Source organism: Leucopleurus acutus, assembly GCF_964270905.1.
Source record: "Leucopleurus acutus genome assembly, chromosome: 11".
Classification (NCBI taxonomy): Eukaryota; Metazoa; Chordata; class Mammalia; order Artiodactyla; family Delphinidae; genus Leucopleurus; species Leucopleurus acutus.
Window position 1 is genome coordinate 56,941,855 of NC_139152.1, and position 27,711 is coordinate 56,969,565.

At 38.8% G+C, this 27,711-nt stretch overlaps 1 protein-coding gene across 3 annotated transcripts in view; it reads left to right on the forward strand.

Annotated features, from left to right (window-relative positions):
* Window positions 1–2,667: 2,667 nt before the first annotated feature.
* Window positions 2,668–27,711, forward strand: part of RAB3IP (RAB3A interacting protein) — a 50,732-nt gene continuing 25,688 nt past the window's right edge. Inside the window, exons 1-3 of one of the 3 annotated variants that reach the window (XM_082850763.1) lie at window positions 2,668–2,780; window positions 15,983–16,258; window positions 16,965–17,223. In XM_082850763.1, coding sequence (XP_082706889.1) covers window positions 16,008–16,258; window positions 16,965–17,223 — 510 coding nt within the window. In that variant the 5' untranslated portion in view covers window positions 2,668–2,780; window positions 15,983–16,007. Of the gene's footprint in view, window positions 2,781–3,179; window positions 3,538–4,068; window positions 4,627–15,982; window positions 16,259–16,964; window positions 17,224–27,711 lie in introns of those variants that run through there. The other 2 variants (XM_082850764.1, XM_082850765.1) reach the window with 2 other exon arrangements.

The window sequence follows — 27,711 nt, forward strand, 5'->3', positions numbered from 1 at the left end:
AATCAGCCAATCTCTCGTCTGCCATCCAGCTGGACACGAAGCCCAGTGTGTTTTTTAAAAGCGTTTTTAAAAAAGTTCATTTGTTTGTAGATACTACCCTGAGTTCTGAAGACCAGGGCCCTAACTCTGGTGGTCCAAGCTCCCGATCTGTAAAGATGAACTTCCTTTACACCTACATCAAATTGCTTTTTATAAAAGGCTTATGAGATAATTAATCTGAAGTCAGTTTGAAACCAGAAAGTACCATGTAAACATACAACACTTTCTGAGCTTTGAAAATAAAACAGAGGCAAACGAGCAATAAAAGTTGTAACTAAGGATAGCAACCTTAGAATGATTTGTTCAATTTAAAATTTTTAGATATTTGCAGTCCTTTGTTTTCTGGCCCTTGATATGGATGGGAAAGTCTGAAGGTTAAAAAAAATTACTTTATTTGACATTAATTATATAACTTATATTTTAGTGAAAGAAAAAGAAGGCAAACCTGAGCACACTATAAAATCCATCATCATGTTTTTAAAGTTTGTGAGGAGTCTGTTACTTTAGTATATGGCTGAGCAATCTAACTTAGGATGCTTACAACGCTTTATGTATTTTGCAGGCTGAGATTCCGAGTGTATAACATTCTGTAATGCATCTTGGTCTCTGTGCTGCAAGGACACTAAAGTCCTACTACAGGTAACTACTCAGATAGCTCTTCTCATTCTCAAACTGTGCTAGCAGGTGAAACACCTCTAAGTCCATTCCAAAGAGCCTTGTGGATGACAGGTGGGCCAACATGGGACTCGGGCCCATGGCTACTGCTCACTATTTCCTGTAGATGCATGATATCTTAGGTCCTATGTAGAATGTAGAACACAGCATAGGGCCTGTCCTCTAAACATTTATATACCAAGACAGTGTATCTACATGTATATCATTAACTCATTCTGCATTTTCTGAGCCAGTCCTCCTACATGTCAGGCTTTGTTCCTGTTCTCAAAAAGTTCATAAGGAAATAGACAAAACTACAATTACCGTTCTATGTGATAAGTGCTAGAAAGAGATAAAGTGCTATAAGAGTACAGTAAAGGGCACCTAGCCCACACTGGGGTGGGATAAGGCTGGGTGGCAAGGAACAGGGAAGGGTTCACAATGGAATTGATGCCTGGGCAGAATAATGAAGGATAAACAAGAATAAGCTAGGTAAGGAAAAGATGGAGGGTCAGGGCATAACAAGAAAAAGGAGCAGCATATGTAAAGACGGCATGTACGAAGGAGTATGGCAAGACTGGAGAACCCAAGTAGTTTGCTGTATGATGAGTTTATTTATTTCACTTAGTTGTTATTGACACATTTGTTTTCTTCACTATGTTTGAGTGCTTGGATGATGGAGATTGTGTGTAATGGTTTCTCTGTTCCTATGTCTAGCAGTAGGCACGTAGATCGAGCATAAAAAATGTTTGATGAATGAACGACATGGTGTAAGGGAGAATAGTTAGAAGTCCATTAATGAGTAGGGTCATGTCTAGTCCCAGTGAATAACAGATGGGGTAGATTTAAGAATTATTTGCAAAATAGGATGGATAGGACTTGATATATTGGAGATGGAGTATAAAAGAGTAAATAATGACTTTCTAGGTTTCTGTTTTTATTATAGGTGGATGATAATAATGATGTTATTAATAATAGCTAATATTCATTAGGCACTTTGTGTCATGAAGTACACTAAGTATTTCACATATATTAAGCCATTTAATTTCTTAACAACTTAGTTACGTAGGTAATCTTATTATCCCCATTTACTGGAGCTATTAGAGATCAACTAGCCCAAGGTCACTGACACAGCTAGTAGGTGCCAAGCTCAAACCCAGGAATTCTGATTCCTATAGCCATCCACATAACCTACTCTTCTTTACTGCCTCTAATAAATGTGATCAATATACAGAGCAGGGGTCCTACTCAATACATATATCACACAAATTGCATGTAACTCTTTTACTAAACATAGAGACACATACTATGATGTGACTGCCTCTTTTGGATCAGATTTTCGGAAGCCTGGTTTGTATTTTCACGTTTCCTCTCTGGAGGACCTGAAGTGGGGTGGAAGTTATCAAAGAGTTGACACAAAAGATGAGAGAAGGCAGGTGCAGAAACGACATTTTCGAATGCTCTAGCAGCTGCTAGAATGCTGGAATCTAGGTTCTATCAGACTACCCCTCCTCCCATCCATCCCCCCAGAGACAACAGACACGCACGAGCGCACCCACACCCACACACGTTGTAAGGTACATATGCACGCCGTGTGTCAGGTTGGTTCTAGCTGTCCTCAACTCACATCGAAGGTTCATTTTCCGACTCCTGGAAAGCCCAACACACTCGAAGTGAACCCGAGACTGCCTGTCGAGCCCAGGGCAACAAGGCTTAGCGCCAGCTCGCCCTGTCCCCAAGGAAACCGCCCGCTGAGGCACCTGGGGCCCGCGCCGGGCACCTGCGAAAGCCCCGGCTGTCGCCAGGGGGCGCGGGAGCGCGTCGGCCCCACCGGCCCCACGCCCGCCCCGCCCCCATCCCCGCCTTCCCTCCCCGGGGCCGGACCGCTCCCGGCTCCCAGCTCCGCTGCCGGCGCAGGCGCAATCCCGCGCTCCCTCGGCGGCTGCCCCCCGGTAGTGCACCCGCCGCGGCTGAGTGTAGCGGCGTCGGCCCGCCGTTCTCCTCCGCCTGTGACTCCTTCGGCGCGCGTTGTGTGCGGTTCTGCGCGCGCCCCTGAGCGCCGGCCGCGGCCGCGGTGGGTTAGTCAGGTGAGTGCATCCGCGGGAGGGAGAGGCCCGGGGCGCGGAGCACCGCCCCCCTCGGTGCCCGCGCGCCCGCCGCCCGCGAGTCGGCCTGGAGGGGCGGCCGCGGCAGGTGCAGGTGAGGGCGCGGCGCGCGGAGACCCGGCCGACTGTCCTGGCCCAGGGAGCACGCTCCCCCGCCTGGGCTCGCGGGCTCCGGGACCCCGGCGGCGGCGGCGGCGGCGGCGGCGGCGGGGGTTCGGCGCTTCGGAGCATCTGGGCGCCCCCTGGGGCCGCTGGTGGGCGTCGGGCGGCGGCGGCTCGTCCCCTGTCCTCCGGGCCCCGGCGCGTTACTCATTAACTGCGCGGTTCCGAGTGCTGAGGCTGGGAGCCCGGTGCCCGGTTACCTGTCGGCTGGGCGCGCGCGCGCGGCCGGGAGCTGGGGCCCCGGGGTTGCGGAGGGGGCTGTAAGGAGAGTTCGCGAACAAGTCTGGAGGCCGGCGCTGGACGGGGCGAGGCAGTAGGCGTGGACCGGAGACGGCGAGCGGGGCACCGAGTCGAGGCGTAGAGGTCACCCTCGGGAGGTTTCGGCGAAACCTGGTGGGCAAGAGCCGGCACCCGGGATCGCGCCTTAGGAGGCAGCTCAGTTCAGCCTGACTTTTGTTTCGGGGAGTTGAGGCGAGCTGCACAGACGTAATTGTAATTACACAGCCCTTCCAGCGTGGATAACTCGCTCCGACCGCCCGGGGAAAAGAGAGCTTAATGGACTCTGGAAGTGATGGTGGTAGGTGGAATCTGCAGCACGTGAAGAGTTGTCAGTTGTTATGGGATTTAAAAAAGAAAAAAAATCTGTAATGGCTAAAGGGTAAGGTCTTGAAAATTAAGAGCGCTCAGTTAATACTGATTCCGAAGAGGCAGTTTAGTTTCGTGGAAATGTAGCATATTCCGAGGGTACCTGTTTCCTACTCTTCTGTTTCCCCCTCCAACTTATCCCTTGCAGGGTAGGGAAACAGCCATGTAATCTTTTGCCGTGGGATGATTACATAATTGGAGGAGAGGCCGATAAGAGGATTAAAAACAAAACCGTTCTATTGTAAATCTGTTGAAAGACCTGGTTTCTGTTCATTATCCTCATTCGTATTTTGTTGTTCTTGCCCTTTTAAAGAAAATAAATGGTGAATGGCGCTTCAAGGAGAAAAGAGGCAGAATAGATTTGTAGACCAATAGTAGTAAATATTTGATACTGGTAAATATTCCACCAGTTTTATGAGGCCTTGTCCTGTTAACATTTGCTATTTATTTACTAGTGCCGTGCATTTTGATAGGACACTTCATGTTTGGACAGACACGTATCCTAAATATGGTTTATGTGATATAATCCTAAAGCCCTTGTGGAATGTATAGAAATAAACTTAGCAGTTATACAGTTTTACTACAGTAGTGTATGTCTTACTATTAGAAGAAAAGCCTTTTCATTTTTTTCTTTTTCCATTTCAGTAATATTATATATTGGTACATACCTTTGTGAACCAAAGTGGATACATTTAGTATAACTCTTCCTTGTGTGTTTGGCGAACACCTATCTGTGGTATGGAATACCTCTGACTTTTCACCAGGATGGATATTTGATGTTCAGCTGCTTTGTGAATTTGCTAATTCGTGGAGTTTCTAATTAGATCCAGCTGTACTTTTTGAATTGGTGTAGTTATGCATGTGCTTCCTTTGATGATATTATTTTCCTTTAATTTTCACTAAACCCTCAACCTCTGCAACATACGCATAGACACTCTACAAATAATTTTTTAAATTGAAAGAGTCTTAGAAGACAATCTACATCATCATCTTGTTTTTTGATATGGCAGAACAAAAACTTGTAGGTTACAGTAGTTTCACATGTATTATTGTAGTTAACCTTTTTCCCCCTCCCTTTCTGAGCAGGACTCGCTGAACCAATTTTAATGAAAAACTGTCTATTTTTAAAGTTTTAGCTCCATTACTTACCGTGCATATGACCTTGAGTAAAGCATTTAACCTCTGAGCTTATTTTCTCCATTTGTAAATGGATGTAGTGTTAGGTTGAACCATATGAATTTGCCAGTATTCAGCTGTTTTTAATATGGCTCAACCTAATATGAACTTCATAATGGTGGGATGAGAATTAAATGAGATACTCCACGTGGGAGGTGGAGGAGAGGAACAGATGTTAACGTAACAGTGTGCCATGCATCCTGCTTGTTACTTCAAGTACCTTGACTCCTCTAGTCCTCAGCACATTCCTGGAGTATAGATGGTGTTGTTGCATGTTACAAACCAGGAAATTGAGGATCAGAGAAGTGAAATAACTTGCCTCTGGTTACTTAGTTGTCGGTGGTCCTATAGCTGCCTAATGGCAGAGCCAGGATTAAACACTGAGAGTGACTGCCCCAAATGGAACTCCTACCTGTTTTGCTCCTTCCATTCCTGAACTACACCTTCTGTAAAAGAGCTTTGTGACTATAAGAAGACACATAGATGAAAAGTGTTATTATTATTTGTATTTCTGGTTAAAAAATATCCAAGTTTTCTGATGATGGTGATAACCAGCACTGCTGCTACTACTATGGAGTCTAGAGCTTATGGTGTATCAGGTTCTGGTGTAAACACTATGCCAACTCATTTATTCTCACAGTGACCTAGGAATTAGGTAATACTTCATCCCATTTTATAGTTGGGAAGGTTGAGGCACTGAGTGGTTATGGAGCTTAAGGTGATGGATGCTTAAGGTCAAAGCTAATTAAGTGAGGGCGCTAAATTAGGAGTCTGGTAGTTTGTCTTTGATGTCCATGATCTTAACCACTACACTCTACTACCTCTTCATGCATAGGTTGTAATACTGAAGAATTGGTTTTAATTTAGCTTTTATGAGATACTTAATATTGGTGTAATAAGTAATTCTTAATGTATCACTGGAGATTTTTAAATCAAATATTCATTGAGTATCTACTCTGCAAGTCACAGTGGGGGTTAAAGGAAAGACTTTAAGGCATCTGGAAGGTGGGCTGTGTAATCATTCCCATATCTTTTGTAAGTTCCTCAAAATTTAGAAAGCACTTTCACATATGTTGCTGTAATTTTAATTAGTGCCAGATAAGACACAGTGCTAGAATAGTTGGAGAGTGGGGAGGAAGGAAGGATGAGTTGGTAGAGGTACTTGCGTGTTGAGGGAAAGCTTTGAGGATATTCTGAGGGGAGTGCACCTTTTCAAACTAAACCTTTGCCCTATATAGTGCTAGTCAAGGTGTAGTTCAACAAAGCGTAGTAAATTGGTTACTAAATGAATTACCTAAATACACCTGATATCCTAAAATAAAATATCTGAGTTTTTGAAAGCTCCTTTCTAGCTAGTTTCTCTTTTTTTCCTGTACTGCTGCCCTTACCTTTGCCATGTAGTACGTATCTTTTTTTTCTTCTATGCTTCCAAAGCATGGAGTATATGCCTCTATTTTGCTATTTATTTTGATATTTACATTGTTTGTAAACATTTGTTGACAATGAGGTGTCTTTTTCTAGGGTACACATGCTTTGGAGGCAGGGCTTTAATTCATCTTACCCCATTTTATAGCTTTAGCATTGGGCCTGGAACCCAGTAGATACTGTGCTGTTTGGTGATGGATGGTCAGTGAGAAAAAATGTTAGGATGTATTGAAATTGATCTAGCAGTAGAAATGGAAATGAGTGTTCAAAGTGGGAATTGAGGGGACTAAAGGAAGGGGAGGGGTTACTTACAACAGGTAACATTAACTTGCCAGCTCTGTTTCCCTTCTGCTTTCTCTTTCAACTTAAAGCTAAATGAGGTAGTTTCATAAGCTTCAATTGTATATAGAAAAAAGTGAAAAAGTAATATTGATTTATCTTAGGATATCAACAACACGAAATTTCATAGCTGTAACCATAAGCTAAGATTACTTAGATCAGAGGGAAAAGAATGGAAATTATTGAAATAGTTCAAGTTTGAGAGATTTGTTGCTTATAGTTAACACCTGTAAAGGAGCATACTGATGATAGCTTAGAACCAATTAAATAAGTGAATTGTCATTTGATGTGTCCAGATAATAGTATTGAGTATTTGTTTGTGGGCATCTGATTGACAGATCAGGATAAAGTATAAAAGAACAACTAAAGTAAGTTAGAAAAACAGTAAGTAAATGTGCATTAATTAATTTCCTGTTGGGAAGAGAATTACATTTGAACACTGTACCTCAGAAGGGCTTGTTTTCCCCTTCCTTCGCCTTTATCTAGGATAAACAAGGATCCCTTCTGTTTTGTAAGACAGACTCCTTTCTGTGCTCTTGTTATTTTCCCCATCATTTATTCCTTCTTAGGTCTTTATAGATATTATACATTTGTGTTATGCTTTACAATCTTTAGAACATTTTTACATTGACAGTTAAGCCATTTGATTTCCTCAAATATAGGCAGGGGAGATAACACCACTGTTATAGATGTTGAAACTGAAGCTCAGAGAAATTAAGTGACTTGCCCAAGTTCACACAGCCAGTTAATAACAGAATCTGAACTAGAAAGGTTTTCTGAAGCTTGTTTGATCAAATGCTCAGGTTTCCCCAAACTTTAAAAATTCAGTTTCATCAATCTTGCTACAGGGTACTTGCTGTTTTATCTCTAATTTTTAAAGGTGGCTGGGAGTCACTATCTCTACTCTTCGCTGCTCTGCTATTTATTCCCTCTCTAAAGAGTCTTACTGTTTATTTATCCAGTCAATATATACTTCAGTGCCTATTGAATATTTAGTTGACATATATTCTTACATACATAAGATAAAGAGGCTTACACTTTTAAGAAGAAGAAACCTGGAAAACAATTAATTTTTACATTTTTGTTCCAAGAATTTGTAATTAAATACAGTGTTAGTAACCCAGTAAGTTCTGAGAATTTTCTGAAAACCTATAATTTTAAGAATCTGCAATAACTAACATCTCTCAATATGTTAGGTTGTACATTTAAATCCTGTGGAATTAGTAAATGGAAATTAATTTGTGGTCTGTTTTAATTAGAGTGGGAAGATTGTGAGCTTGACAGACCACCTGACTAATATTTCCCTTGGGTTATGAATTAAATTCACACTTATAAACATAGACTGCTTCCTAAAATGTAAATGTGAAATTTTTTTTTTTTTGCTACAACCAAAATGTTAGTTTGGAAAACCAACTTTATAATTATAGGGAAAGTTAATGAGAAAATTATTTTTTATATATACACCTTTTTGTTTTGTTTTTTCTTCCTTTATATAGTATTTGAATAAATCTCAAAACTTTCTAATTATTGAGAATTTAAAATACAATAAGTAGATGCAAAAGTATGATGAACCTCAAATTTCCCATCATCTAGCCCATCAGCAACGGTCAGTCCTGCCCCATATACTTCCCTGTATTATTCCCCCTCCTGTACTATTTTGAGCAAATTCCAGGAATTGTATAATTTCATCTGTAAATATTTCAGTATGTATCTCTAAAAGATAAGGGCAGTTAGCTACAATACTATGACACACTTTAAAAAATTAACACGAATTCCTTAGTATCAAATATCCACACTGTTTTTGAATACATAAGGCCACTATAGTAAAATCAGGCTTCTGTTGATTTTTATTTACATGCTATTCCTCCTCTCCCCATCAAGAACTATAAGGGGCTGAGTATTTATTTTAAACCCCAGCAGGGCAGCAGAATAGATAAGGAAATGATGATAGCAGAGAGAATATAGGAAAAAACCCAGAAAGAACACAAAGTAATAGCAAATGCTCATTTCAATAGCAGTGCATTAGAGAAACTTTAGTTTTTTCTTTCTGAAATTAAACAAGCGTTCAGAGATTAAATAGGATTCTTCTATTTGTATTGTTCTCTTCTTACGGTTGGTTGGGTAAGACTGCCTTAGAGATCCTCTGTCTTGATGTAACCTTTATCTGAGTCTTACCCCTGACCTCCAATCAGTTTTACCTTTTAAGTGATTCTTAGATGTAGTGGAGTCAGGTGTTGGAGTCAGACACCTGAATCCTAGCTCTGTGGTTTATTGACTGTTTGACCTCGACAAAATTAATTTAATCTCTCTGATCCTCAGTTTCTATACCTGTAAAATAGACATAAGAATCATTTCAAAGGGATGCTGTGAGGAATAACAGAATAATGTACATAATGTATATGTGTATGTGTCACACATATAGAATGTAATAACGTAATGCATGTGTGTGTATATGTAGAAATATAAATGAATTGTTCTGAATGTTCTTCATATATATAGATTAATATGCCTCCGTCTCCTCATTTGCAATGTGTGATCTTGGCATTAGATCAGACCTTCATAATCTCTTGCCTAGCCTGTTGAAATAACCTCTTAATCAATTGCCTCTAGTCTCCTCTCTCTAGTTAAAGTCCTCGGGAGTCATTTTTCTCATGACATCACAGTACATCTGTACTTCCTAAAACATAGATCTGAGAATCTCTTGGATAAACTCCAAGTAGCAGTTTCCATGTTAAATGAAGCTTTTAATTATCTGTCGCATATCTGCCTCTCCAGCCTGATTTTCTGTCACTCTTTTTTTTTTTTTTTTTTGGTTAGTTTCATCAGTGCCAAACCCTTATTCCTTGACTGTCCTGTCGTATTTCCTTGCCTAGCCCACCTACAGACTCTTATTCAGCATTTCAAATCTAACTTATATTTTATTTCTCCTTGAAACATTCTCTTCCTCCTCTCCCCCGCAACCCACAGGGTAATCATTTAGTGGCTCATGATAGGCTGTGCACCTTCTTTTTAGTCCATTTTCATATCTGTGTTCTCAGAACTTAGTACCAGCATGTGCCCTGAGGAGTTGAAGCTGGCAGACATCTTCCATTCCAACTAGAATAAATATAATTGATAAAAATTATTAAGTACACTTATTTTATACTAAAATAATATATGTATAAAATATATTTAATAAGTATATAAATCATTAAGATTTTTTCTAGGCATTCGTTAAATGAGTTAATACACGTGAAGTTCTTAACAACACATAGTTAACTGATACATAGTTAACTTTCAGTAAATATTGACTGCTGTTTTTGCTGTGATAGTGCTGACTTCTGCAAAGAAGAAATAACATGAGATGCGTACTAGAAATCAGAAGCAAATGGTTTTGATCAACTTTTTTTAAATTGGAAATCAGCTTTATTACCTAAAGCTGAGTAATAATAAAGCCATCCAAGCTGTGTTGGTAATTCACCCATAAGAATTTAATGCTGTTGTCCTTTTTACTCATTTTTAGTGATCTTTGACAAGTTTAGTTTATGAATTGGGATAATCTCCACTTGAAATTAGTTTTTTACATTACTTATTACTGGGCTTCCCTGGTGGCACAGTGGTTGAGAGTCCGCCTGCCGATGCAGGGGACACGGGTTCGTGCCCCGGTCCGGGAAGATCCCACGTGCCGCGCGTGTGGAGCCTGTGCTCCGCAACGGGAGGGGCCGCAGCAGTGAGAGGCCCGCGTACCGCAAAAAAAAAAAAAAAAAGTTTACATTACTTATTACTTAACGCAAAGAGTACTACTGCTTAAAAATAGTTTGTTATTCATATAAGAGCTCTGAATACAAAATAAATCTTAAAGCTTCCATGTACTATTTGAAAGAGCAAAAGATTTTCAGTCTGGTTGGCAGCTCATTACCAGCTAAGCTAAACATTTTATGGAAATTTCACATGCTTGATAAAGGGACTACATTTAATCTTAAAATAATCTCCTTTTCGGGAGTGACTGGAATTTAAACAATGTGTTGTAGGTAGAGGCACTGCTCAGAGGTGCTCTACTCTACGAAATACTACTTGCATTTCTCTCTTAATTCTCACCCTGTGAGGAAGAAAACCGAGCTACAGATTTCTAGATGAGAGAACCTAGGCACACGTTGGCCCAGTAACTTGATAGAAGCAGAATTCAGACCTGCCTCTCTTTGAGGTTTGGTTCTTATGTTCCTAGCCTGTGCTCCAGTTTATGCAACGTTTGTATTTTCCGTAAATACTTTGCTTTCATACCTTAGACATACCTGGAAAGTCCTTCCAGGGGGTTTATCTTTCTCATTATTTCCTACTCTTCTTTGGGTCTTTTCTTTGGCTTCACTTTTCTGGGAGTCCTTTCCTTCTGATTTATGTGTCCCTCCTGTGTGGTCTCTTAGTAGCCTCTGCATATTCTATAGCATTTATCACACTATCATTGCCACCGTCAGTGTCTCCTACTATATTGATACTCTTTGGGAGCAGAGATGATTTATCATCTCCTTTCCCCAGAGCCTGGCACATAGTAGACTGTCAATGAATATTTGTTGAAAGAATAGTTGAGTGTTTATAGGAAAAATAGGGTGGATGTTGCAGGGATGATGGATTTTTTTTTTTTTTTTTTTTTTTTTTGCGGTACGCGGGCCTCTCACTGTTGTGGCCTCTCCGGTTGCAGAGCACAGGCTCCGGACGCGCAGGCTCTGCGGCCATGGCTCACAGGCCTAGCCGCTCGGCGGCATGTGGGATCTTCCCAGACTGGGGCATGAACCCGTGTCCCCTGCATCGGCAGGCAGACTCCCAACCACTGCGCCACCAGGGAAGTCCGGATGATGGATTTTAATTCAGCTTAAGGAGAAACATATTTACATGAACCATCTAACAGTGGAAAGGCAAAGCAATTCTAGTAGTAGTAGTGTGGTGTGGTGGTGAAGAGCTAGGACTCTGGAGTCCAACAGACATAGGTTTTATTTATTTATTTATTTTTAAAGTCTTTTATTGAATTTGTTGCAATATTGCTTCTGTTTTATGTTTTGGTTCTTTGGCTGTGAGGCATGTGGGATCTTAGCTTCTGGACCAGGGATTGAACCTGCACCCCCTGCATTGGAAGGCAAAATCTCAACCACTGGACCGTCAGGGAAGTCCCAGACATAGGTTTTAATACTGGCTACCCTAAGCTGCAGCTTCCTCAACTGTACATGGGCTGGAACTATACCTGATATTTAGTAAATGGTCAGTAAATATTAGCTGTTATTATGAGAGAAACCACCCTATAATCCTGTGTGACTGGGGGGGACTGGAAGTTTGATGGCCCAGCTCCCCATACCCTCCTTCTCCCCCTGGATTATTTTGAAGCAAATCCAGGTAATTTTATTTTATCTATAAATACTTTCGTGTGTATCTCTAAAAGGTAAGAATTTTTTTTTTATGTAACCATCATACCATTATCTCTAAAAATGGACAGAAATTCATAATAATATCAGTAATATCCAGTGTTCAAGTTCCCTTTATTGTCTTATAATATGATTTTACAGTTGGCTAATTCAAATAAGAATTCAAACAAGGTCCATATATTATATTTCATTATGTCTCTTAAGTTTCTTTATAAATTCCCTCTTTTTTTCCACTTTTATTTATTGAAAAAACCAGGTGGTTTATCCTGTAAGAGTTTCCCAAGGTTTAGATTTTGCTGTTTTTGTCCATATGGTATTATTATTATTTTTTTTATTTTTATTTTTTGGTACATGGGCCTCTCACTGCTGTGGCCTCTCCCGTTGCGGAGAGCAGCCTCCGGACGCGCAGGCTCAGCGGCCATGGCTCACGGGCCCAGCCGCTCCGCGGCATGTGGGATCTTCCCGGACCGGGACACGAACCTATGTCCCCTGCATCGGCAGGCGGACTCTCAACCACTGTGCCACGAGGGAAGCCCCATATGGTATTATTTTTAATATGTTCCTCTAGGCTCTGTATTTCCTATAAACTGATGAAGATGTTATTTTTAGTATGTTCCTCTAGCCTCTTTCCTATAAACTGATAAAGACCTAAAGGCTTGATTGGATTGGGAACTTTTTTTTTCTTAGTGGGGGGGAAGAATGATTCATGGATGGTGGTAGTGTTCATTTCCTGTTTTACCACATAATTCTCATAATGTCTGATTTTCTCCCTTTTTGTGATAATAATGTCATCAGTGAGTTCAGGTACTGTCATTCTGATCCATTAATTATAAAGTACCCCAGGTTTTACCTTAGGGTTTTAATAGTTATTGATAAGTGTTGCCTAGACTCATTATTTCATTAGGATTGCAAAGTTATATTTATTAAATGGGATTCTTTTAAAAGAAGGATTTTTCCTCATAAACTATTTAGTTCTTTAATGTATAGGAAAGTCAGGCTAAATACTGGATTCTTTCCTTTATTTTACCAGTTTGCAAAATAGTGAATTTGTTCCATCGCACTGATCAAAAGGGACCAGTGAGAGGCTTCCCAGGTGGCGCAGTGGTTGCGAGTCCGCCTGCCGATCCAGGGCACACGGGTTCGTGCCCCGGTCTGGGCAGATCCCACATGCCGTGGAGCGGCTGGGCCCGTGATCCATGGCCGCTGAGCCTGCGCGTCCGGAGCCTGTGCTCCGCAACGGGAGAGGCCACAACAGTGAGAGGCCCACATACCGCAAAAAAAAGGGACCAGTGAGATTTTTTTGTTTTGTCTTATTTTTAGTATAATCATGAACTCATGGGTTTAGAATTATTTTTTGTTCTTTACAGGTATTATCCTTTTTGATGTTCAGATTGTCCCATTTTTGGTTAGTGGGAGTCCTTTTGATACCACTCCAGTAGTCTTTGATAGCTTTCTTGCTTCCTGGTAAAACAAGATGCTGCAAGGACTTTTTGTACATTACTGCCCCGGGCTTGGAATCAGCCATTTCTCCGAGGAGTCCTTGTTCTTTTTTCATAGGAAATGGTATTACTCTGGGTACAAGGGGTACTCATTGCTCCTGAGTTGGTTGCTGTTGTTATACCTTTTCAGTGGATAAAGGTAGACATCTTTTTAAATAAAAAAAATTTCCTGGGCTTCCCTGGTGGCGCAGTGGTTGAGAGTCCGCCTGCCGATGAGGGGATGCGGGTTCGTGGCCCGGTCCGGGAAGATCCCACATGCGCGGACCGCTGGGCCCGTGAGCCATGGCCCCTGAGCCTGCACATCCGGAGCCTGTGCTCCGCAACGGGAGCGGCCACAACAGTGAGAGGCCCGCGTACCGCCAAAAAAAAAATTTCCTGATATTTCTGATTCAAATTTAGGACTTCAGAGTTTTAAATTCCTTGATTTTGTATTTGTATCTCTTTTCTCATGTGTTGAAAATCTTAGTTCTGAATGATATTAATGTAATTCGTTTTATCTTTTATAATAGTTTCAGAATAGCAGTATCAACATTACTTACTAATATGATTACTGAAAATAGTGTATGATTTTTTTAACTTCCTTTGACCTTAGAGTATATTCCACTAGGGATATATACAGTTTTATTACTATGTTTTAAAATCATTTGAAATAGTTCTTTTTGATGTTGGTTAAAACTACCATGTTAGTACACAGCTAGATTCATTTGTTTTATTTTTAGATATTCTTTTTTAAAATCTAATTTTGTTTTATCATTTACGTGGTTCCAAGTTCAAATTCAAATCTACAAAGCAGGGTACATTTGGAAAAGTATAGCTTTTATGCCTGTCTCCTCTTCCTGTTCTCGCCCTTTCCTAAAAGTAACAGTTTTTTTTTTTTAAATTAGTTTTTGGTGTATCCTTCCATTTCTAAAATATAAGTACATATGAAAAACTATATATATAATTATATATATATATATAAATAAATTTGTATTTTCTCCTTTCTTAGATAAAAAGTAGCTTACTACTTTTACTTGTCTTATTTTCAACGCTTTTTTTATTGAGTGTGAGAGTAAAATTTTTCAGTTTAATGAATGAGGTGGGGGTTTTTTGTATTTTATGATGAAATTATATGGTATATTGGTGCTTGTGTTTGGGAATTTTTTGAAGTTCTGGGAAAGTATTAGTCATGATTATCAAAGTACTATTGTAGGAAAGAAAAAAATTGGGAAGAGAGATTGGATTCAGATCGTAGAAGACCTTGATTTTCCGGATAACAGGTTTGGAATTTATGCTATAGACAGTGGGAAATCAGTAAAGGTTTATAAGATTTCTTTATATTTTTCAAGTGAAAAACTTGAGTGGTACACTTTTTAGTTTTCATGTAAATTTTTTATATAATTGTGAAGTTGCATGAAATATTTTTTACTGATGGAGAAACTGAAGCATACATGTTATTACTAACAGCTGACTGGTAACAGATGTTTATTTGTACTCTGTGCCAGTTACATAGTACACTACTAAATACTTTATGTGGATTGTCTGACTTAATCCTCACAGCAACCTGGAGAAGGGAGGCAATATTATTATTCCCATTCTCATCCCATTAGAGGAGAAATTTAAGGCTTAGAGAAATGTAATGCATTATCCTGGATTGGATCTTGGGCCTATCCAGAACATTATTAGGATAATCAGTGAACTTTGATTGGGGTCAGTTGTTTAGATGGTAATAGTGATCAGTGTTAACATCCTGATTTTGGTGATGGTTTACTTAGGATATATACACTGAGATAGTAAGGGGTAATGGGCATCATGCTTAAAACCTGTTCTCAAATGGTTTGAAAATGTTAACAGTTTCATAATCTGGGTGAAATATGTACAGGAGCTCTGCAACTCTTATGTAAATTTGAAATTATTTCAGAATAAAAGAAAAAAACACAGACTCATCCAAAGTCAGAGCCAGTATGAGGCAGAACAGAACAGTTAGTTGAACTACATACATGTGTCTCTATCTTTACTGCCTCTTCTTATTCTAACCAAAGTCACATATGATAGCAAAGTTAAAAATATCAAGCAGGGCTTCCCTGGTGGCGCAGTGGTTGAGAGTCTGCCTGCCGATGCAGGGGACACGGGTTCATGCCCTGGTCTGGGAAGATCCCACATGCCGCGGAGCTGCTGGGCCCGTGAGCCATGGCTGCTGAGCCTGCACGTCCGGAGCCTGTGCTCCGCAACGGGAGAGGCCACAGCAGTGAGAGGCCTGCGTATCGCAAAAAAAAAAAATCAAGCAAATTTTTATTCCTTCCTCATTGTTAAATATTTATTAATTACTCACTGTAACAGTGTTAGCCATCACTTTCAAGTTTATTCTGAATCAGATTGTTTGCCTTTTGTAGTGTTTATTGTCTGAGATCACTTAATAAATTTTAAATGTAGTTTCTTTCCTTTGCTGTCTCTTTTCGTTGTAAGTTTATAGTTTATAATGGACTGTTAAACACATTTTATAAATATACATCTTAATTTAATTTTAAATGTCACTATCTCAAAATAATTTCCTGCTTTTTTAACATAGGTTATCCTATGATGAGGCATTTGCTATGGCTAATGACCCCTTGGAAGGCTTCCATGAAGTAAACCTCGCTTCACCTACTTCTCCAGACCTTCTTGGTGTGTATGAACCAGGAACTCAAGAGCAGACTACCTCACCAAGTGTCATCTACAGGCCACATCCTTCAGCTTTATGCTCCGCCCCTATCCAGGCTAATGCCTTAGATGTTTCCGACCTTCCTACACAACCTGTGTATTCATCCCCCAGACGTTTAAATTGTGCAGAAATATCTAGTGTCAGGTAGGAGATCATCAAAATGCTTGTTTTAGAGTATTGTATTAAACAAACGAAGTTTGCTTGGTTAACTTATTTTAAGTTTTATTGTTTTAGAAAATTTGAATAATACAAGGTTGTTCATGAAGAGCAATACATGTTAATGCTCAAGAGCAGGGGTCACAAACTTTTTATGTAAAGGGCCAAATAGTAAATATTTTAGGCTTTGTGGGCTACACAGTCTCTGTTGCAACTGTTGGACTCTGCTGTTAAAGTGTGCAAGCAGCTGTAGACAGTATGTAAATGAATACGCTCCAATAAGACTTTATATATAGACACTGAATTCTGAATTTTATATAATTTTCTTGTGCCACAAAATATTATTGTTTTTTTTCAACCATTGAAAATGTAAAAATCATTCTTGGCTTGTAGGCCCTAAAAAACAGGTGGCAGGCTGGATTTATCCTGCATTTAGTTTGCAGACCCCTGTTCTAAAGTAGCACTATCCAATGGAACTTTCTGGGATGATGAAAATGTTCTGTTTCTGTGCTGTTTAATATGATAGCCATTAGACATATGTGGCTATGAAGGACTTGAAATGTGGTTGCTTTGGCTCAGGACATGCTATTAATTAGATATAGTGGTGAACAGATTGGATAATGCAGTTATGGACGTGTGTTTATGCCAGTTATATTTAAGCACATGCTGATGTTTTTTGAACTCTCCTTTACAGCATCCATGTTACAGACCCAGCACCTTGTTCTACCTCTGGAGTCACAGCTGGGTTAACTAAATTAACTACAAGAAAGGACAACTGTAATGCAGAGAGGGAGTTTTTACAGGGTGCTACCATAACAGAGGCCTGTGATGGCAGTGATGATATTTTTGGGTTGAGTACTGATAGTCTGTCCCGCTTACGAAGCCCATCTGTTTTGGAAGTTAGAGAAAAGGGCTATGAAAGATTAAAAGAAGAACTTGCAAAAGCTCAGAGGGTAAGCAAAAAGATATTTTATTCTTCCCTATGTTATATTCAAAATTAATATTTATCCATGGGGGGGGCAACTCAAGTGAAATCATTACAGTTCTACACTTATCTTTTGAATATGCACAGTCTCAGCTCCTGTTGGGCAGCATTTAGGAATCTGTGAAATTGAGTAGGAAAGAAGCTCATCTAAGAGTACAAACTAGAAAAAAGAGATTCTTAAATTCTTTTTGTGCCCCCCGCCTACATTGCCTGTTCCCTGTCTTGCATTATCTGTAATGCAAATTTGGTGAGTTATGTTCCATGTGTGGGTTTTTTCCTCTCTGTATGTAATTGACTTTGTGATTATTTACTTGAAGCCATTCAGTCCAAGTCATTATGTTTTGAGGAACTGTTGTAGTAATGGTGCCTTGCCATTCAGCTGGGTATGAATATTTTCTGTACCTTACCTTGGAGAATTTCTTCTCCTAGTAATTTGTTCTGTTTCTCACTTGGTCATCTTTTAAATTTCTATTTATTCCCAAATTTGTGACTATATCTCATTCTTTTTCTGCATCTGTAATTAAATTTTTAAAGGGAAATATATAGCACTAAATATTCATACATTAGAAAAAAGGAAAAGTTTCAAATCAGCAATCTAGTCTCCCGCTTAAAGAAACTAGAAGAACAGCAAAATAAAACCAGGAGCAAGCAGAAGGAAGGAAATAGTAAAGAGCAGAAATCAATGAAATTGACAACAGAAAAGACAGAGAAAATGAATGAAACAAAGTGCTGGTTCTTTAAAAAGATCAGTAAAATTGACAAACCTCTAATAAGACTGATAAAAAAGAACATAAGACATATTATCAATAGCAGGAATGAAACAGAGGGTATCACTACAGACCCTGCAGACATGGAAAGTATAATAAAGGAATAATACGAACAACTCTACGTATATAAATTTCACAACTTAGGTGAAATGGACCAGTGCACATTTAGAAAATTGAAGCAATAGGGAAAACATTCTATGACATGATTTCCAGCATATTATGACATTTTACAAACATATATTCCCATCTTCTCCCCACCAGACTTTTCTCTCAAGAGCATAACATTGATTTTTGTATCTCCAGTGCCTAGAATAATACAGAACGATGCCTGGCATATATGTCTCTTTATAATGCTTCAATGAATGGCTAATGGTTAAACATCCATGAAGATATGCTAAAACATTTTTGGTTGAATGTATATTTATCAGAAAGAAAAATCAATAGTCTTTTTAATCTTTTCCCAAAGGTAGGGGGTGTAGTGAGATGTGGCTATATTTGGCGTCTGTCATTTGGCTCAGACTCTCATCTTAATACAGAATATTAAGTGAAATAACAATTTATATAGAGGTAAACTATTGAACATATATATCCATCTTTGGGAATACATTGTGGTTACTGATTGATCAGAATATATTGCTAATTTCTTAGCTCAAGTTTGGAGTTATTTTTGAAATCTTTAGTTTGTTGTATTTAGAAGTACTGTCGAGGTAATTGAAATGATAATGATATGTGAACACATGCATATGGTGAATTTTATTATGAAGAGTACAAGATAGTATTAATACTTACTTAGAGCTCAAGACTTTAAAAGGACTGTTGAATATGAAAATACTTCCTGAATTAATGGCAACTCGTGAATCAAAATTATGTCAATAGTCATTCTGTTTATTCTAATTATTCTTTTAAGAGTGGCCAGAAAGTTACCATTTTTCCATCCTTTTACTCTAAACCTATTTTTGTCTCCCTATTTAAAGTGGGCTTTCTTGAAGGCAGCATATTATTAGATCTTGCTTTTTTATCCTTTCTGATAATCTCTGCCTTTTAATTGGTGTGTTTATGTTAGACTATTTACATTTAATGTGATACAGTTTGGTTTAAATCTGCCATCTTACTATTTGTTTTCTGTTAGTCTCTTCTGTTTCTTTTTCCCTTTTTTCTCCTTTTATGCCTTCTTTTGGATTAATTCCATATGTTTTTGTGATTTCATCTTACCTCCTTTGGCTTATTGGCTGTATATCTTCATTTTGCTAATTTAGTGATTGCTTTAGGGTTTGTAGTATACAACTTTAACTTATCACTCCCTACGTTCTGATAATATTATACTATCTCACACACAGTATAAGAACTTTACAAAAGTATGCAGTTGACCCTTGGACAAAGTGGGGTTAGGGGCATTGACCCCTGTGCAATTGAAAATCTGCATATGACTTTATGTGGTTCTGTATCTGTGGATTCAGCCAACCACAGATTGTGTGCTACTGTAGTATGTATTTATTTTTAAAAATCCACATATAACTGGACACATGCAGTTCAAACCCATGTTGTTCAGGGCTCAACTGTACTTTTGTTTTCGCCTTTCAGTTTTTTTTGCTGTGATTGCCATAATTTTACTTCTTTATATGTTTTATTTAAATTCCACAATACATTTAAATTACTTTTTCATTAAACAGCTGGTTATTTTTTTAAAGGGATTTAAATATAAGAATCCTCATATTTACCCATATAGTTACTATTTCCAGTGCTCTTCATTCCTTCATGTGGATCCAGATTTCCATCTGATACCATTTTCCTTCTGCTTGGAGGACATCCTTTAACATATTTGTTATGTGTGTGCTACTGATAAATTATTTTCAGCTGTTGTGTATTTTAAAAGGTTTGTTTTTCACCTTTGCTTTTGAAATATAGTTTCACTGGGTAAAGAATTTTAGGTTGATAGTTTTTTTCTTTTAGTACTTTAAAGATGTTGCTCTAGTGTCTTCTGGCTTGCACTGTCTCTCACGAGAAGTCAGCTGTTATCCTTACCTTTGTTTTTCTGCATGTGATGTGATATTCCTCTTTATCACTGGCTGTAAGCTATTTGATTATGGTGTGCCTTGGTGCAGTTTTCTTCGGGTTTCCTGAACTTGGAATTTGTTGAGCAGTTCTCTTCGGGTTTTTTGAACTTGGAATTTGTTGAGCTTCTTGAATTTGTGGGTTGTTGGTTTTCATAGAAATTGGGAAATTTGGGCCATTATTTCTTCAAAAACATTTACTTACCTCCCCTATCTCTCCTCTCCTTCAGGACTCCTATTATGTGTACATTAAACTGCTTAAAGTTGTCCCATAGCTCACTGGTGCTCTATTCATTTATTTTTAAAATCTTTTTTCTCTCTGTTTCATTGTGTATAATTTCTGTTGCTGTGTCTTCAATGTCACTACTCTTCTTTTTTCCCCCTGTAGTATCTAATATGTTAATTCTATAGAACGTATTTTTTATCACAGACATGTTAGTCTTCATCCCTGAAAGTTCAATTGGGTCTTTTAAGTATTTCATTTGTTTTGTTTAACATGTTTAGTCTGGCTTCTGGCTTCTTGAACATATGAAATACAGTTTAATAACAGTTAATCCTTGTCTAATACTGCTTTTATCTCTTCAGGTGAAATTCTGGAACAGATCACAGGCCTCACTTTATTGTCTCCCGTTTCTGGAGGATCACTGTCTTTTTTGCCTGATGTCCAATGTCTTAAAAATCATTTCACAATTTTTTTCTGGTTTTGTTTTTAGTTCTGTCAGGCAGGGTGGTAAATATGATCCCTGGTACTCTATCTTGATTGAGAGTGAAAGTTCTATTTCTTTATTTGTATTGTTTGCTCTGCCCCATCCCAGTTAACCCCAACACAGAAGTCTACACTTAAACATACACTTCAATAATTTTGAGCTTCATGAAGATAAGGATTACATGTATTTTTGCTCATGATTATATCTTGAGTACATAATGGCTTCTCAACACATTCTGTTGATTAAATTAATATATACATGTGTATGCAGTTACACTGTTGTGTAAGTAGACACACATGCATAATATATTAGTTAGGGATGTGCTAGCTTCTTGTAAGTTACCCCTAAATTTTAGTGACTTAATAGAAGTTCATTTTTATTCATTTAACACTTTAAAGCAAATGTTCATAGTTCACAGGCAATTCTTCGTGAAATAATTCGGGGATCTGTGTTTCTTCTGTCTTGGATCTTTGTAATCTTTTAGAGTTTTATTATCGTATCTAACCAGTGAAGTGAAGGGAAAAGAAAACTTGGAGAAAGCACACCTGCTTCTAAAAAGCTTTGACTTAGAAGTGATACACATAACTTTTACTTACATTCCATTGGTGTGAACCAGTTTCATGCTGATACTTAAATGTGTGATGGGCTGGGAAATGTAGTCTTTGGTGGAGTAACCACTTACCAGCAACAAATCCATACTGTGTGTAGGGGGAGCAACCATGTGGTTATTGATTTTCAGGTGCAGGGATGCCAGAGGTGGTGATGTAGTCCTTCACTTGTTTGGCCTTCTGCAGGTCATTGCTGAAGAACAACTTTTGGTGGAATCCTGAGACAGAAGTTGGGTTTTAGTACATCACTTTTAAAATGTAGATTCCTGGAGTCTACCCCAGATTCGCTTGAAACAAAATTATTGTATTGAGGCTTGAGGATATGCATTTTCAATAAACTACGCTATTGATTCTTTTTTTAATATGTATAAATTTATTTATTTTTGGCTGTGTTGGGTCTTCATTGCTGCTAGCGGGCTTTCTCTAGTTGCAGTGAGTGGGGGCTACTCTCTGTTGCGGTGTGTGAACCTCCCATTGTGGTGGCTTCTCTTGTTGCAGAGCATGGGCTCTAGGTGCATGGGCTTTAGTAGTTGTGGCATGTGGGCTTGGTAGTGGTGGCTCGCAGACTCTAGAACTCAGACTCAGTAGTTGTGGCTCATGGGCTCAGTTGCTCCATGGCATGTGGGATCTTCCCAGACCAGGGCTCAAACCCGTGTCGCCTGCATTGGCAGGTGGATTCTTAACCACTGTGCCACCAGGGAGGCCCTCCTTTTTGTTTTTTAATTGAAGTATAATTGATTTACAATGTTGTGTTAGTTTCTGGTGTACAGCACCCTGTTGATTCTTATATTCACTAAAGTGTGAGACCTACTGATAAAAGGTGTTACTTTCAACTTTTAATTATTCTTCCTTAAAAGATAATGAAAATGACTTAGAAAATAAAATCCGGTGGAATAGCTTGCAGCCAGAGAAAGTCATTCAAAACACGTACTCGTACAGATCCATGTTAAGCATGGCCCTACTAACTGTGACCAAGGATGCTTATAAACATTTACTGTGTTCTTTAATGAACAAACATTTCTTGAGTAACCAAAGTTCTCACAGCTTGTATTAGGCCCTGTAGAGGGAAAAATAAATTAGACTTCACCCTACTCTTCCCCTCAGGGAAAAATAAATTAGACTTCACCCTACTCTTAAGGTGCTTACTAGTTGGGGAGAAAAGACATGTATGCGTGGTGATGTTTCATTGATCCTTAGTTGTACGTTGTCCCTCATTTTAACATCTCTGAAATCAGTATGAGTTTTAAAATTGCTCCCAGCTAGGCAACAGTCATAAGAGTTGTCATTGCCAGCTTGCGTGCTAACTTGCCTGTAGCCGTACATGTTGTTATTAAATCAGTTGAATTATATGAGCTGGGTGCTGAATTACTGGGTTAAATGTCCTAAAAGGATCTCACTATGATAGGACATCAAAACAAAGAGAAAGGTACAAAAGAGAATGACATACGATAAAAATTTGTGTCTCCATCAGTTTAAAAGAGTTCTTCCTATAAGTATAAAATGAAAATTCTAAGTGGAAAAAAACCCAAAACCCATCAGATCATCGTTTCATTGACAGCATTTTTCTTTCTTGATGTATAAAATGTTTATCGTAAAATTAATGAGTCTTAAATTTGATGGAATATACTTGATCATAGAGTCCTGATTTTCTGTGTTTGAAATATCCCTCAAATTTCTTTTCTCTAGTACTACTACTCTTAAGTCTGTGTCTCTTGCCTGAAATACTTCAGTAATCAACTATCTTCTCTGTCTCCGGTCTTTTTTTTTTAACCTAACCACACTGTTCAAGGTACTGTTTTGAATTGCAGTCTAATTGTCACTGTCCTGTTTAAAATCCTTCAGTGACTTCCCATTGCCTTTGGGATGATTTCCCCTTTTCTTTGAAGTAAGTTCCACTTTCTTAGCCAAGGCTTTTCAGGACTCGCCATAAACCTAACTTTCTGACATTATCTGTGGCATCCACCCCTCCCCATCTTTAGCCACTGTGGAATACACTGTTTTAGTCTTTACATTTGGCAGGCTCCTACTTTATCTAATATGTGCACATCACTACGATAGCCCTTATCAGTTTTCCTTGTGAATCTGTTTAAAGATTTGCTGCCCTCAGTAGGCTATGGCTTTGTGAAAAGCATGGACTGGGCCTTGTTCCTTTTCTCTTTCCAGCACCCAGATGCATGCCTGATGCATTGTTAGCACGAAATTAATGTTTGTTGAAGGAGTGAATTTCAAATAGCTATTTTACAGTATAAGGTACTGATAATGAAAAGTACAAATGACATTCTAAAAAGTATTCACATGAAATACAAATCTGAGTTCATATGGGTAGATTGATTTAGACCTAGAAGCATAAGGATAAAGAGTCAGAGATTTATGCCCAGTCCAGGTGGATGAGATCAAATTGGGGAATGAAACAGGAATGAATCAGACCAGTTTAACTCTAGTTTTAGAGTATGGATCAAGGGTAATAACTCTGAAAAGGGAAACTGAGCACATATGGTAGAGGGTCTTTATTATCAGCGTGAGGTTTACTTTGGTAAATGGTAGGGAATGATTCAAGAATTTGCCTTTGTGAATGACATATGTGTTGCTCTGAGGATTGGAAGCTTCTCAAGGGGACAGTATCTTACTTGGTTTTGTATCCTGAGGGATTACTGTAGTACCTACATAGTAGGAAATGTTGAGTGAATTGACTTTTCATATATAATTATAAAATTGTGACATTTTAGAGTTCAGAAGGATCTGGAATTAAACGTATGCATTTACAGAGTTATAAATTAACTCAGGGAGAATTGGCATCTTTATGATGACTTTCTATTCAAGAACATAATATGTCTTTCTTCCTATTTATTTAGGTCTACTTTTGTATTTTGTATTTGAGAGTATTCCATTTTGTGTTGTAGTCTTTAGCATTATGAAGTTTCCTTTATCTACTTTACTGACTTTTGCCCTGCCTAGTCTGATATCAATATTGAGGTCTCTGTTTTGTTTTTATTTGTATTATATTTTTTAGTGCACTTCTATCCATCCTTTTGTTTTTAATCTGTCTGAATCACTTAGTTTTAGGTGTGTCTCTTGTATAGAGAATAGAGATGGATTTTGCTTTTTTAGCTGATCTAAAAATCATTTTCTTTTAATAAGTGAGTTGCACACGTTTGTATTTATTGATAAGTATTCTGCATTGGGGCTTGTTTCTGTCACATAGCTTTCAAATGTCTACTCTATGAATACAATTCTTTTCACTATGTGCTCTGTTTTCTTTGTGCCCTCTTCCTTTTTTTCCTATTTGGTATTTTGGAAGGTTTGATTTCCATTCTAGTTGTTACCTTTAACCAAAGAATTTCTCTTAGCCTTTCTTTAGGTACTGACTTTGTTCCCTACTATAAGCAATACCATAAAATTAGTAACTATTTCTTTCCTTCTCCTCTATCATTTAATTTTAGTTAAAGGTATTATCTTAATGTTAATCTCTATGGTGTTAAATATGTTTAGGTTTATACTAATTGATTTGTGAGCCTCAAGTTATATCCCTTTATTCCCAGTTTATATTTAAGAAGTTAGTGAATTTAGTTTCATCTTTCTCCTATTTTGTTGGGTTTTTTTTTTTCTCTGTACGCGGGCCCCTCACTGCTGCGGCCTCTCCCGTTGTGGAGCACAGGCTCGGGACGCGCAGGCTCAGCGGCCATGGCCCACAGACCCAGCCGCTCCACGGCACGCGGGATCCTCCCAGACCGGGGCATGAACCCGCATCCCCTGCATCGGCAGGCGGACCCCCAACCACTGCGCCACCAGGGAAGCCCTGTTGTTGTTTTTTGTGTGTGTTATTTTTACGTTTCTAAAACTTATAACATTATGTTTTCTCAACTTTATCCCCATTTAAAAAAAACAGACTTTTTTTAGAGCAATTTTAAGCTCATAGCATAAATTGAGAGGAAAGTACAGAGTTGCTATATATCCCCTTTCCCCACATATGCATAGCCACTCCCACTATCAACATCTCACCCCAGAATGGTACATTTGTTATTGTTGCTGAACCTATATTGACATGTTATTATCCCCCATTTACTTTAGTGTTTACATTAGAGTTCACTCTTGGTGTTGTACATTCTGTGGATTTTGACAAAAATATAATAATGTGTATCTATCATTATAGTATCATATGGAACAGTTTCACTGTCCTGAAAATCCTCTGTTCTCTACCTATTCATCCCTCCCTACCCCTCAGTCCCTGGCCGCCCACTGATGTTTTTACCATCTCCATAGTTTTCCCGTTTTCAGAATGTCACGTAGTTGGAGTCATACAGTAAGTAGCCTTTTCAGATTGAATTCTTTTATTTAGTCATGCATTTATTTTCCTCCATGTCTTTTCATGGCTTGATAGCTCATTTCCACTTAATGCTGTGTAATGATTCGTTATTCGGATGTACAAAAGTTTAATTATTCATTTACTTACTGAAGGATATTTGGTTGCTTCCAAGTTTTGGCAATTATGAATGTGTAAACATCTATGTGCAGGCTTTTGTGTAGATACAAGTTTTCATATCCTTTGGGTAAATACCAAGGTGTATGATTGCTGGATCGTGTGGTAAGAGTATGTTTGGTTTTGTAAAAAATTGCAAGCTGTCTTCCAAAGTGGCTGCACCATTTTGTATTCCCACCAGCAATGCATGAGAATTCGTGTTGCTCTCCATCCTTGTCAGTATATACTGTTCTCAGTGTTTTGGTTTTTGGCCATTCTGATAGGTGTATGGTGGTATCTCGTTGTTGTTGTTGTCGTTGTCGTCTCCTCGTTTGCATTTCCCTGATGGTTGTTGTTGTTGTCGTCTCCTCGTTTGCATTTCCCTGATGACACGTAATATGGAATGTCTTTTCATATGCTTATTTGCCATTTGTATATCTTTGGTGAGGTGTCTGTTCAGATCTTCTGCACATTTTTAAATCAGATTGTTTTCTAACTAAGAATTCTTTGTATATTTTGGTTAACAGTCCTTTATCAGATGTCTTCTGCATATATTTTCTCCCAGTCTGTGGCTTGTCTTTTCATTCTTGTGTATTCCCGTCTTCTAGTTGTAGTTCTACAGTTAAATACATTTGCTTCTCACGCCCAGTTCTTAATGTTAAAGCTTCTCCAGTTTTGTTTTGTTTTTTTCCAGTTTTTTCTTGATTACATGAAACTCATTTGCTGCTTGATAACTCAGCCAGGCTCATGGGGGATATATTTTCTAAAAGTTTTACAGTTTTATAATTTTCTGTCTCTGATCTGACATTTGAAGGATACTTTGGCTGGATATAAAATCCTCAACTCATAGTTTTTTCCCTTGAGTATCTTAAAAATGTGATTCCATTGTTTTCTAGCATAAAATGCTGTTGAAATTTGATACCTATCTGATTTTCTTTCCCTTGTATCAATAGTTGACTTGGCTTTATGTTTAACTTTATTATTATGGTAACTTCACATATCTTCTGTTTGTTTGTTTTTCATGTTTAAATGAATTGGATTTCCCAGGATTATTAGGAAGAGATTCCTGTGAAGGAGTAGGATAAACCAGGATAGCTCTCTCAGTCTCATGTTCCAGGGCTTTCCCTTCTGTTGTTGGTGGTGTATCTGTGTAGCCACTTCTGTCTCTCAGAGGTAAGCCTTGTTCAAGGTTTTCTTGAGAAGGTGGTTCAAGATGATGGTGTTGGAAGATCCTGAACCCACCTCCTTCCATGGACACACCAGATCTACAGCCACATATGGAATAATTCCCTCTGAAAAAGAACTAGTTGAACAGCTTCTCCACACAAAGGATAAAAAGGCCACATAGAGACAGGTAGGAGAGGCAGACATGCAGTCTCACCAGGAATCCCACCCCTGGTGCGGCTGACCCACAGTCAGGGGGGATCTCACAAACACAGAGCTTCTCCCTGAGAAGCAAGGGGTTTGTGCCCCACATCAGGCACCTTGGGACCTGCACTGGACAGATGAGCCCCCAAAATGTTTGGCTTTGAAAACCAATGGGGCTTATGTCCAGGAGACCCAAAAGGCTGTAGGGAACTGAGATTTCACTCTTAAAGGCTCACATGCAGACTCTCTTACCCTGGGACCCAGCACAAAAGCAGCAGTTTGAAAAGTGTCTAGACCATAAGTGAGGAGATTCATCTGCTAATCTTAAAGCATCCGCCAGAGCGGGAGGGGCTTATTGGGACTCTCTCTGGGGATAGAAGTGCTGGCAGGCTCTGTTTTTGCATTCTTCATCTTGCAAGCACTGGCAGGTGCCATTTTTGCACTCTCACACTACCTTGCTTGTGTTCTCCATCCCTGTGCTCTCCCACAGCCTCAGGAA